Source organism: Saimiri boliviensis, chromosome 15, assembly GCF_048565385.1.
Source record: "Saimiri boliviensis isolate mSaiBol1 chromosome 15, mSaiBol1.pri, whole genome shotgun sequence".
Lineage (NCBI taxonomy): Eukaryota > Metazoa > Chordata > Mammalia > Primates > Cebidae > Saimiri > Saimiri boliviensis.
This window is the reverse complement of record NC_133463.1, coordinates 49,792,925-49,805,997: the sequence shown is the minus strand read 5'-3', so window position 1 is coordinate 49,805,997 and position 13,073 is coordinate 49,792,925. Positions and strand designations below refer to the sequence as shown.

The following is a 13,073-nucleotide window of genomic DNA, read 5'->3' as shown; positions in this document are numbered from 1 at the left end:
GCAAAACATAGAAATTAGGAAAATTATATAAATTTTTAAAATTTATTTTTATCCTTTACTGTTATCAATATAATAAATCCATACAAATGACCATTTATACATAATATTGACTTAAGTAGTCTGGAAAGCTTCTCCTTTTTTTTTTGTTTCAGGGAAATACAATTGTCTTTTCTTTTTCCCACATGAAATTTGTTATAATTTCATAAACTAGGTTGTAATGATATTATTTATTTGACAGGTTATAACTTTTAGGGAACCATGTAGTGGGTACATCCCTTTTAGAATTTTATGTCATTTAAGTAGGCAGAGGCATAGTATATTCTGGAGAAAAATGATGACTCTAAATGAATTAAATGAAATTAGCTCAAGAAGACCTTGAAAAAACAAGATTTACCTGCAAGTCATGTCCTTGAAAGCTTCCATGTCTGGTACAACAATTCAAAATAAACTCTATTATTTAGTAACCATTTAGTTATTATGTAGCAACTATTACTTAGTGTCTTATAAAAATTATAAGAAATGTTATCCAGTTTTACATATACCTATAAAACAATAAGGCCTTTAAAATTTATTGACTGCTCAAGATGTAAAAGTAGATATTAAAGTACGTCATCATTTTCATTCAAAGCTTATAGGCAAATTACAGGTTAAAAAATGTTTACTAGACCACTACCTACCTCCTCAGTAGTGTATAATAAGCTGTTAAAAACAGATTGGAATACAAAGAAGCAAAAACTTCCCCCAATATTTGTTTTATCTGAACTCGTCTAACTCAACTTGGACTACTGATTTTGGCAAACCAGCAGCTGAATATGGGCAAAAGGAGTTTGCAGAGCATGCAGAGCAAGTGGTTTTACAGCCATAAGGATGGCAGTAAATGTCTAGCAGTTCTCAAATACAGTAAGATCAGTTTCCAGTCAAAGGGGACACACTTCCTCCTGCAGAAACCCCAAACAGCATCTTTTAAGCTATCAACCCTTTAATTCAAAGTTACGGAAACTCAGATTCACGTAAACTTATATTTAAATGGTTCTGGTTTTCATGTTATGTGAAGTATATACAGTGTAGAGTATGCAGTGTTATACAAATTTTGGAAATAAGAACTATAGCTATTTCTTAACAGCTATCTTAAGGAAGATCTGCTTCAGTTGGCAAGGGTAGTTTCAACTGAAGTATGTTTAGAATGCTTTTAGGAAAATTGTCGATGCTGTTATCCACCAATGATTATCATGTAGTTATGTTGAGAGTCTCATTTACTACATAAAATTGTATTTTTTTTTTCAGTTTTAGTTTGTTTCCTTTTAGTGATGGGTGTGTATGTGTATGAATGCAGAAGAGCCACTTGATTAAAAGTAAAACACCACTTGACAGTTTCTTGAAATTTGGGAGTAGGTTTTTAAAAATATCGTGTGATTGATTAAACATTGATAATTGAACCCTATGTTTAAATAAAAAGCTTTTGGTCATATTGTATTTAGAGCCTGAATAACAACAACAACAAAAAAATGCTTGGAAATGTCTTTTAAATGAGCTAAGTCAACCAGGTATCAGTAAGGCAATAGGATTTCTGGAGAAAGAGCATTCCAGGCAGAGAAGATGAATGCAAAGGCTCTAAGGCAGGAGCCTATTGTGTGTGTCTGAGTAATAACCATTAGGCCAGTGTGACTGCAGCAGGGTGATAAAGTGGGAAAAGAGTACGATATAAAGTCAGAAAGGCAGTGAGCACAGAAGATGCGGAGCTTATTGACCATTATTGACCATCCTGAGGCTCTTGTCATTTACTCTGAATGTGATGGAAGCTGCTGGAAAATTGGGAGCAGAGGAATGATGTGTTTGGACTTGTACAGTTTTTTTGTTTGTTTGTTTTTTGAGATGGAGTCTCACTGTTGTCGGCCCAGGCTAGGGTGCAATGGTGCAATCATGGCTCTTCGCAACCTCCGCCTCCCAGGTTCCAGCAGTTCTCCTGCCTCAGCCTCTGAGTAGCTGAGATTACAGGTGCCTGCCACCATGCCTGGCTAATTTTTGTATTTTTAGTACAGACGGGGTTTCACCATGTTGGCCAGGTTGGTCTCGAACTCCTGACCTCAGGTGACCGACCTGCCTTGGCCTCCCAAAGTGCTGGGATTACAGGCACGAGCCACCGCACCCAGCTAGACTTGTGCATTTTAATATAAATATGGAAAATAGATTGGAGAGGGCCAAGTTGGAGGCAGAGAGACCATAGAAGAAATGTAGAAGAGCCTATTGCAGTAACTTAGACAATAAACTATAAGGCTCAGAGTTATCATGACTGACGTGCTTGGGGATGCTCTTAGCATAACTCTTAGCATAACTAAGATGCTCTGATCTTAGTTATGTTTTCACATATAGCCAATAGAAATTGCTGATGGGTTGAATGTAAGGTGTTAGATTAAGAAAGGGATTGGGAATAAAGATTTCTGGCCTGAGCACCTGGAATCATGGGGGTGCTGTTTATTGCGATGGGAATTTTACAAAAAGAACACATTTGGAGACTAGAGGTGGAGATTAGGAATTTAGTTTCATACATGATATGCTTGAGATTATTATTCTAGCTAGGTGGAGACATTGAATAAGCAGTAGGACATACAAGTTTGGAATTAAAAGAAGTCCCAGCTGGAAATATAAATTTGGAAATCAGCCTTTAAAAGATGATAATTTAAACGTGAAATTGGATGAGATACCAAAGATATGAAGATAGAGAAAAGAAACTATGAGATGTGTGAGGCAGACAATGATTCAGATTTTCCAAGTTAGCCGTTTACTGGATTCTACAGATACATTGGGTTGCAACTTCTCAGATACATAGAGATGCTTTCTGATGTTTCTTTTGGCTCCAAATCCCCACATTAGAAGGCTTCCTGACTAACTTTTTTAAAAATCACATTTATGCCAAAACATAGAAATAGATAAACAGAAGCAATTGTGTCTACTGCCTGAGCTTGTCCAATTGACCTATTTCAGGGAAAAAAAAATGGGGAGGTTTAGAATGTTGAAGTTACTTTGTATATGCATACCAATGATTTTACTAATAAGAAAGTCTTAAGTAACCAGCTTACATTATATTTATACTTTTTTTTTCAGAGTATACTGTCCTCGTGACTGTATGCAAGCAAATCCACATTATGCTCGTGTCATTGGAACTCGAGTTTATTCTGATGTAAGTATCCTAACTTATATAGCTCTCAACATTCATGTATATATATAAATGTATATACATGTTTAAATGTATATATGCACATTTATATACAAAGCAAGGAAACAGACTTTGTTAATATGCATTCTCAGAAGGGTTAAACATCCATATCACTGAAAAATTAATATCCACATGTAAGATATGAGTGTATAATTATTTGACAAAATTTTTCTTCGTTTTGCATAAGACACATAATGAAATAGTCTATAGTAATTGTTGGGCAGGAAAATGTGTTTTGCCTTTTTTAAATGTTTCTTTTGAGTCTTTAGTATTTGAGGTCTAAACTGGACAATTAAGAATTTGTTGAAAGTCTAAACAGTATCTTCACTGCCGAACAGCCATTTAAAATGTAGCATAGAGTCCTAGAAATGCTGCATTAAAATATATGCAAAAGAGAACTAGTTGAGGGAATGTTGTAATAGATTACTATAGTGGGTTGGACAAGGAATATGAGCTGTGATGGCTTCAGTATGATTAAGTACTTTTTTAATGAGATAGAGTTTCTTCTGTTGCCAGGCTGGAATACAGTGGCATGATCCTGGCTCAGTTTAACCTCAGATTCCTGGGCTCAAGTGATCCTCCTTCCTCAGCCTTCCAAGTAGCTAGCAGAACAAGTACACATACCACCATGCCTGGCTGTTTTGCTGTTGTTATAGGGATGTATTGCCTAGGCTGGTGTGGTCTCAAGCAGTTCTCCTGCCTTAGCCTTCCAAAGTGCCAGGCCTGTTAAGTGCTTGATGAGTCAGATTTGAAGTCACTTGCTCACGAGGATCAGGGAACATGTTCTAGTGGGATGAGTGACATTTACAAAGTATTGGAATTGAGAGTAAATGAGATGCACATCAGTCTAGCAGATGGCTTTGTCTCTGAGCTGCTGAAAATTGGAATGAAAAGGAGCTTCAACCAAGTTAGTCTGAGAGAGAGAGAGGAATCCAGCTCACAATAATGAGTAGATAAAGTCTGAAAGTGTATGCTGATGAGCTTACGTTTTATGAGGCAAACACTTATTACAGGTTTCTCTAAGCCAGAGAGTTACAAGTGCAAATTTAGGAAATGTCTTATGCACATATTAAATAGAATACTAAGGGAATTTGATCATGTAAAGAGGCCTGAATATGTACATTACCACCTGTTTCTCTTGGTGAGCTTATTTAGGTCCAGATTTTTTTTCAGTTCAGCTTTACCTTTGCAGTTATTCTTCAATTCTGAGTCTCTCTCAAGCTCCAGATTTGCATTAGTCTTATGTGTCACTGAAATGTCCTGCTGGTATCTTGAACATGCTAGTCTTCACAGTTGTGCTTATATTCTTGCCTCTGTTGAAATAAAATATTTTTGAAAATTTTGTGTCGAAATTGTGGTCACTTCAAAACCTAAATTATTGCCACTTTCTCTGTGAGGGTGTCTTGCTTGACCTTCTAACCCAATTATGAAGTTGGCCTAATTTCAACCCCTATAACTTTGTTTCTTCCTTTTGGCCCTTAGCCTATTTTATTAGGTATTAAGATTGTTACCCTATGTCTTTTATTAGTTTGGAAGTTTCTCAAGAGCAGAAGCTGGGCTATTCATTCATAATTTTGATCACTAATTTAATGTCTGCCAAGCTGTGAATAAGACAGGCTTGTCCTGCCTAAACAGAGCTTAGAGCACATTGTGACATCAGATATTAAGCAAGTACCTTGCACATAAATATTTGTTGAAACAAGTAGATTAAGAAACATACAGGAATGCACATATCTTAACTCATTAGAGGTTGCCAGAGAAATCGTAGTTTTCAGATTTTCCCTTTAAGCAGGAGAACTTTTTTGTCATGTCTAGCAAAATTCTTTCAAAATATCCTATATATTTCTATACCTTTAAAGCCATCTATTTATTAGAATTAAGGTTTTGTTAGAACTCATATCTTGAGATCATTTTATCTTTCCACCTTCAGTGAAATAGATGGGTAATATGTGTATTATGTAGGTTCTTTGAAGAGTAAGTTGAAAATATAAAGATTACTGTCACATAGCAAGTACAAAATCAGAGATTCAATCATTAATTGCCAGTCTTCTCTGTCCCTACAAAATACATTATCTCTCCGAATAAAGTATGGAAATGTGAGAATCAATTAATCAGCTTCCTTCCCTCCCTCCTTCTTTTTTCTTTCTTTCTTTCCATTTATAGAGTTAGCCCCTGTACATTCTGTTGCTTTGAACTTATATTTATAATTTTTAATACATTAATTTCTGCATTCATTTAAAAAATCTGTTTTCAAAGATAAATGCTTCTTTCTTTCCATCAGATATTAATTTTTATAAAGTCTGAGTATGAAAAGAAAATGTCTTCTGACCTCTGAACTCAAATAGGAATGCCTGCTGACTGCATAATTGCAGGCAATACAATAGTCTCAAAACATGTTAAGTATTTGGACTTAGTAAATATTTTATCTAAGCACTTTTGTTGCCCTGGGGAAAATGCTGATAATACTCTTGTAGCAGAACAGAATAAATACTGAAATGTGCACAGAATTATTTTTAATTCTATATTCTAGGAACCATATTGGATGCAAATATTATTATAATTCAGTGGGACTATAAATGGTGAAGAAAATGCCTTTGAGTAAGGATGCAGGTTTTAGATGCATGATATTTTGTAACATAGCAAAAGCACGGAAAGGATTTAACGGTTGGCATTCACACTCTGATCTAATATATACTGACTGATGCTCTAGAGTTCACAGCACAGTAATGAGGCAAGGTTATGTAAGATATACATGCTTATGTGAACTTAAAAAAAGCATATTAAATCACCCACATGTGCATAGAGATAAGAAAAGAACACGCCAATGGGATCAGAAAAGACCCATGTGCATTTGATGTGGATTGCTTTATACTGCAACAGTTCAAGTATTTCTTTGGTGGGATTTCCTTGGATTGTACTTAGTTGTTAACAAATTTTTGTGAAACATTTGGACTAAAGCAAATGATAAAATCTTGAGAAGATTTTAATGGGCCAAAAGAAATGATCTGACTTTTAGAATTCAGTAGTTTTAAAAATTTGAAAGTATTGGACCTGAAAAAATAATTTTTTTCTCCCTGGAAATCCCATTCAATTCAGATCATATGACTAGTACAATGTAATCATAGAACTTTCCTAGTATTTCATGTCAGACCATCCAAGCTAAGTTGGCATTACAAATCTAGGCATTACAAATCTAGGTAGAAGCTATAATGGTTCTTCATTTTTTTTCTTTTTTGGGTTATTCTTTGGCAAAGTTTCTCTCTGTAGATTATATTATTTACAAAGAAAAAAAACTGCCCCATTTCTTGTATTTTGGAGCAGAGGCCCTAGTCATATGCAGAACTATGGTGGAGTTTGTATTAGGCAAAAGTGAACATCCATGAGGGATGAGTAATCTAACCTGTGAACAGTGGTCAGAGTGAGTCCAGTTTAGAACAAAGGCTAAAATTTAAGAATGACAAACAGGCCCTGGAAGAGATAAAAGAGGAGACTTTGCTTTTTATTGCTTTGATACTCTAAAGCCTACTGTTTGTACAGGACAGGTGTTTGGTAGATTAGATGGGAGAGGGCTCTTACTATTGCAGCCACCCTTAAGGTTGGCCTTCAGACTTGATCCGAATTGGCTTTGACTTTGTGATGTTTCAGACACTCGTTTATGCACAAAACCTCATCCTATAGCTGCTCACTGGCTATCCATGACATCCAAATGTCAGTGACTTCAACCTATTAATAATAGAAGAAGAGCCTGGACAAATAACCCAGCAGGAATTTCCACTAATGCTGGTTTGTTTGTTTCCTTGCCTTCTCAGGTGTCCAGTATCTGCAGAGCAGCAGTACACGCTGGAGTGGTTCGAAATCACGGTGGTTATGTTGATGTGATGCCTGTGGACAAAAGAAAGGCTTACACCGCTTCTTTTCAGAACGGAATCTTCTCAGAAAGGTAAAAACAAGACATATGTATGTATATTTGTGAATGCCATCTATCCCTCTATTCGTGATTGCTTTACAGTTGACCCACTTTAACATTTTTAGCTTTTTTCAAAGTTAAGTGGCAGAGCCACTGTGTTCCTTTGCACACTTATGTACCAGTCAGTCTTCCAGGGATGGGAGAAACTTTAGTACCGGAGGTGCCTGTCTCCTGCAGGCTAATAAAAATCAACATGAAAATCGGATTACAAGTCAGAACTACTCTTTTGTTAATTGATCTTATAATTAGGAACTTTCTTTCATCCTCTTTTGGATTTTCTAGATTAGTTTTTATATTTAATTCTTTCTAGGTGAGCAAGGCACTGAATATTTCTCTAATCCAGTTATCTGACAAAGTTATTTGACAAAAACAATGTCTGATTTCCCCTAGAACCAAAGTCTCTTACTGATTTGAAGTTGGACGCCTAGTATGATATAAATGAACTCTTTGAAGTCGTATTTCATATTATTTAACCCACCCACTAATGTCATATATTTTGGTGATTTGGGAAAACTCATGTAACTCACTTTATCAGGTATTAACACATATTGAAATAAATGAATCAATGGTGATTTTTTAAATCACTGATACTTCTGAAAGTAATATTAAAAGTCCTATTTGTTTGTATAGAGATAGAAAAATCCCTAACTTTTATGTATTTCCTGGGTTCTTCAAAATTGCCAATGTAGGGCACACACATGTAGCAGTTTCTCTAAGGGACACCAAAGGATGTGTCACATGGGGTATCTAGATAACCTTCCACATAACCATCTGGGTGTCATCCTCACAGAAATACAAATCTGTATTAGTATCTGTTTTCATATTAGACTATGTCAAGAGGTGATTGGTAAGAATGTGACATCTCTACAACCTGCCCATGGCCTCCTTAAGCTAAGTATTCCCCATGATACATAAAATGGAAAAATTGAGCTTATAAAATTTAGCTTATAAAATGCAATTTTATAAGCTAAACTGAGTGATGTGGTTTTATTTATGCCTAATAATTCTTAGATATATTTTAAAACTATAAAATGATAGGTGATATCCTAACAAAACAGTATAATTATTTTTGAGAACCTACTATGAATATTCTAGATGTTAGATGCTCCTGGGCACTCTAAGTATGTTAGCTCAGCTTCCACAGCCCTGAAACGTCAGTCCTATATCCAGAGATATATGTCTGTGTGTGTATATGTGTCTGCATGTATGTATATGTAGATGCATGTGGGTATGTCTGTGTATATATGTGTGAGTTTGTATATATACATACACTATATTATATATATATATGTACATATATATATATATATATATATATATACATATATATATATATATAAACTGAAGCTTTGAGGGGTTAAATGTTATGCCCAAGTTCACATAACTTGTAAATCTCATGACTCAGTCTGTAGGCTCAGAGATATGTATTTTTCCAGTATTTAACTGTGTACAAAAAAGAAACACACCAAACACATTCACCTCCGAAGGTGCCCCATCAGTCTATTTCTCATAAATAAAATGGCTTTGGATTGACCACCTACTTGTGTAAAAAATCTGGCATGCATGCAGGCACATGTGTGTATGTGTTGTGTATTGCATACTTGTGTAACGCTTATTTCACTCTAAAACTGTCTCCCTTTTTTCTTGTACATGAATAAATACTATGAGAGAAATTTCACTTTCTTTCTTAGCATTTATTTTATTGAGCTCCAAAAGTCTTTTGTAATTATTAAGAAAATAAAAGTTTATGTAAAAGCTTCAAAAGCTTACAGTTGATTGGAATAAATAATGATTAATTGCACTACCAATCTGTTTTAACTTTTAGACATTTAAACAAAGCATACCTTGATTTATGTTGCTAAATAAATATAAACAATTTAATAAAAGTAAAATTTATGAGTCTGCATTACTTTTAACTTCTAATTTAAAAGGACTTTCAAAATGAGATTGAATGCTCAGGGTGTGTGTGTGTGTGTGTGTGTGTGTGTGTTTTATTTCAGTGAGGATATTCTTAGGTTCTTTCAGATTTGACCATTAAATATCCTTACCAACATTTTCCTTGAAATTATAGCTGTTAAGAGTATTAATATATGATAGCAGTGTAATTTAAATTTTGTCAGACTTAGCCAATGATAATAAGCTAGTGCTCTAGAGAGTATTGCTCAAGTATCAGCTGTCTTTTTTTTTTTTTTTTTTTTTTGAGATGAAGTCTTATTCTGTCACCCAGGCTGGAGTTCAGTGGTGTAATCTCGGTTCACTGCAACCTCCGCCCCAACGAGTTCAAGTGATTCTCCTGCCTCAGCCTTCTGAGTAGCTGGAATTACATGCACCTGCTACCATGCCTGGCTAATTTTTGTATTTTTAGTAGAGGTGGGGTTTCACCATCTTGGCCAGGCTGGTCTTGAATTCCTGACCTTGTCATCCATCCGTCTCAGCCTCCCAGGTGCTGGGATTACAGGCGTGAGCCACTGGGCTCAGCCTCAGCTGTCTTTTTAGCTTGTAACCATGCATATCAGTTGTAAATCTGAGTCTCAGTATTCCCCATGTGAAATTGAATAACAGCTGTTGAACTCTGCTTTATTAGAATGAAAAAAGGTAATATAGGAAAACATGATCTAGAATCTGTGAAGCTCTGTAGAGACTGCTATTATTACCATTATACATCTTAAATGTCTTTAGCAAACTTGCAGTCCAGCATACATCTAAGATTTAAGAGTTATGTCATCTTCATTCAAACTTTCCAATAACTATAAATTATAGTAACCTAAGAAAGCTGACCATCTGGATTTGTACAGCTGCTTTCTTGACTGTCATAAGAAAGCATGATTTATAAGAAGGATTATGTATAGAGATGACATCAGTATATTTTTTTGTATGTTTTTGCAGTTTACAGAATCCTCCGGGAGGAAAGGCATTCAGAGTATTTGCTGTCATGTGAAACGGAATACTTGGAAGAGGATCATAAAGACTATTCCAAATGCAATATTTCTGAATTTTGTATAAAACTGTAACATTACTGTACAGAGTACATCAACTATTTTCAGCCCCAAAAAGTGCCAAATGCATATAAACCTTGATAGACAAAGTCTATAAAGTAAAACATGGGACATTAGCTTTGGGAAAAGTAATGAAAATGTAATGGTTTTAGAAATCCTGTGTTAAATATTGCTATATTTTCTTAGCAGTTATTTCTACAGTCAATTACATAGTCATGATTGTTCTACAGTTCATATATTATATAATATGGTGCTTTGTATATGCCACTAATAAAATGAATCAACATTGAATGTGAATGGCCCTCAGAAAATCATCTAGTACATTAAAAAATAACTCTGAAACTGAAAGGAACCTTATCACATTTTCCCCAGTTCAGTGCTATGCCATTACCAGCTCCAAATAATCTCAAATAATTTTCTACATAAAAACTGTAAATTTTTTTCTTCTTTTAATTTAGGCAGATAGGATAGTAAGTTCTGATATTGCACTTCTTATTTTATATAAAATAATCATTTATTATACAAATGAATCTGTTAAAATGTTTGATTTCTTGGGAATGGCCTTAAAATTAGATATATTACAGTCAGAGTGGTGGTATGAAACCATTCCTAGTGATCGTGTAGTAAATGTAGGGTTAAGCATGGCCAGCCAGAGCTTTCTATGTACTGTTAAAATTGAGGTCACATATTTTCTCTTGTATCCTGGCAAATACTCCTGCAGGCCAGGAAGTATAATAACAAAAAGTTGAACAAAGATGAACTAATGTATTACATCACCATGGCCACTGATTTTTTTTTTAAATGGTAAATGACCTTGTGTATAAATACTGCCGTGTTATGGTGCATATAATGGTGATATATTGTTTCTATGAAAAACGTATTATGCTTTAAGACTAAAAATCTGTAAAATGTTACTTTTGGTAATTTTTTTTTCTGCTGGTGGATTTACTATTTCCCTTAAACATTAAAACTAATCATGTTTCAAAGTTTTATTTTTAGTTCCTTTTCAATGCTTATTTTGATTTAGAAATTAAGATAAATGAACAAAATTATTGTAAGTCTTCTAAATTTGGTTTATTGACATTAGCATAAATAACATACTTAGTACCAGATGTCTACAAAATCAACCTCATTATTTAGGTATTTGTATGTGAAAGAGAAACACATATTTAGAAACATAGCGGGGGAGATTTTAAATAGAGAGAGAGATGAATTATTAAAGTAGAAAAAAGTCCGAACGATACAATGTGATTAAAGAATTGATAGGACAATCAATACTTCAAATAGTTTTAGAAAGTAAATGGGTAAGAGTTTAGTAGAGATAAAAGAGATAAATTCCATACAGTGATCAAGGAAAGCAAGAGAGCAGATAATACAATAGAGAAAGAAGAAGTGCTCACATAAATAGCTTCTGGAGTACAGATTTTAATGATATCAACATTTTTTGATCATTTAATAAGTATTAGCACAGACCTAAGTGGTTCCAAATACTGGTAGTCAAAACAATGATGTGTATGTTAAAGGTTGCAAAACTTAAAGCAGATTTTTATGAGAACATTTTTTCAAGAGGATACATTACCACCTTCTTAAATAGCGTGACTTTACACAGACTCATCTTCTGGTCCTTACTGCTCCTCCCACAACAGGGAAGCCCCATCAGTCCATGAGTATAAGGTTTTCTTCTATTTGCCCTTAGTTTACATCTCCATCATCAGTTCCCTTTACTATTGCAATGTCTTCGACTGGAGCGTCTTCTTTGTGTCTTTCTGCGTTTCTTTTTACTGCATTTGTATTTCCCACCTCACAGAACCCTCAAAATTGACTCTCTTCCTTGAGTCTCCATTGGTTAAAGAAAAACCAAACACCCTTGTAAAAACATTTAAGAGCTTCCAGTCTTGTTCATACTGTTTACCTATCTTCTACACAAGGCGTAGCCTCGAGTAAGTTATTTTGCTTCAATTACTTTATCTGTAAGATGGAACAAATAACTTCCTGAGATTGCTCTAAGAATTAATTGACACATAATGTGTAATTTACTTAAAGAAATAATAAACACAATATGTGGTCAATATATGCCATTTTCTTTCATTATTTTTGTTATTTAGTTTGGGGAAACCATGCATCTGTCATATACTATTGATCCTTTGGCACTTAGATCCTCCAGGACTTTTCCTGTGATTCTCCTTGTAAGAATTAAATGCTCTCTAATATGATGTCCTTTTAATTTGATCATTTTAATTATTTAATTTGTGTTTTATTCTTTAAAAGATAAGCTTTTTGAGAATGGTAATACTCTTACTCATCTCTCTACCTAAGAGCACAATTATCTCAATGATTGTTTTACTTCCTTGCACTCTACAAATAGTAGACCAGTATTGTTGAGTGAGCATTCCAACAATTCCTCATTTTATTTTTGATTAAAATATTTTTTCCACATTATCATAGTATGAAGTCAACACAAACATAAAGTATTACAGCTAGTGAAAATAGTTTATTGTTAGACATGTGGATTTAAAACAGATCAATGCTTATAAAATAGTATTAATATCATTATTTTAGCATTTAAAGTTTACCAGAACATGTGTTACTTTAATATTCTTCATATATTAAAAAACGTATTTCAAGGATAGTATGAAAATAAATTACTTCCTAATCTTAGATAACTTTTGCATATTGCAGTGTCTACTTTTCAATACTGTACTCTAAAATCTTGAGTGTTCTCTAGCAGTTCTAAAATGTTTTAAAAGAAACGGAAACTCTTGTAAATAGCATGGTGAGCCAAACAAAGAAACACAGCTATCATTTTTGCAAACATACCAAATTTCAGATTTGGACTTTAAGCTAATTCATTGCACAAAGAATTACATTGTTAGAGTTGATTTAAAAAACTTAGGTG

General features: G+C 34.2%; 1 protein-coding gene across 1 annotated transcript in view; it reads left to right on the top strand.

Moving 5' to 3' along the window:
- The window catches only part of CRISPLD1 (cysteine rich secretory protein LCCL domain containing 1), a 48,706-nt gene extending 36,305 nt beyond the window's left edge, over positions 1 to 12,401 (top strand). Inside the window, exons 13-15 of the mRNA XM_003940696.4 lie at positions 3,103 to 3,178; positions 7,024 to 7,154; positions 10,068 to 12,401. Of these exons, the coding sequence (XP_003940745.1) occupies positions 3,103 to 3,178; positions 7,024 to 7,154; positions 10,068 to 10,119 (259 nt within the window). The 3' untranslated portion in view covers positions 10,120 to 12,401. The remainder of the gene's footprint in view (positions 1 to 3,102; positions 3,179 to 7,023; positions 7,155 to 10,067) is intronic.
- Positions 12,402 to 13,073: the final 672 nt, after the last annotated feature.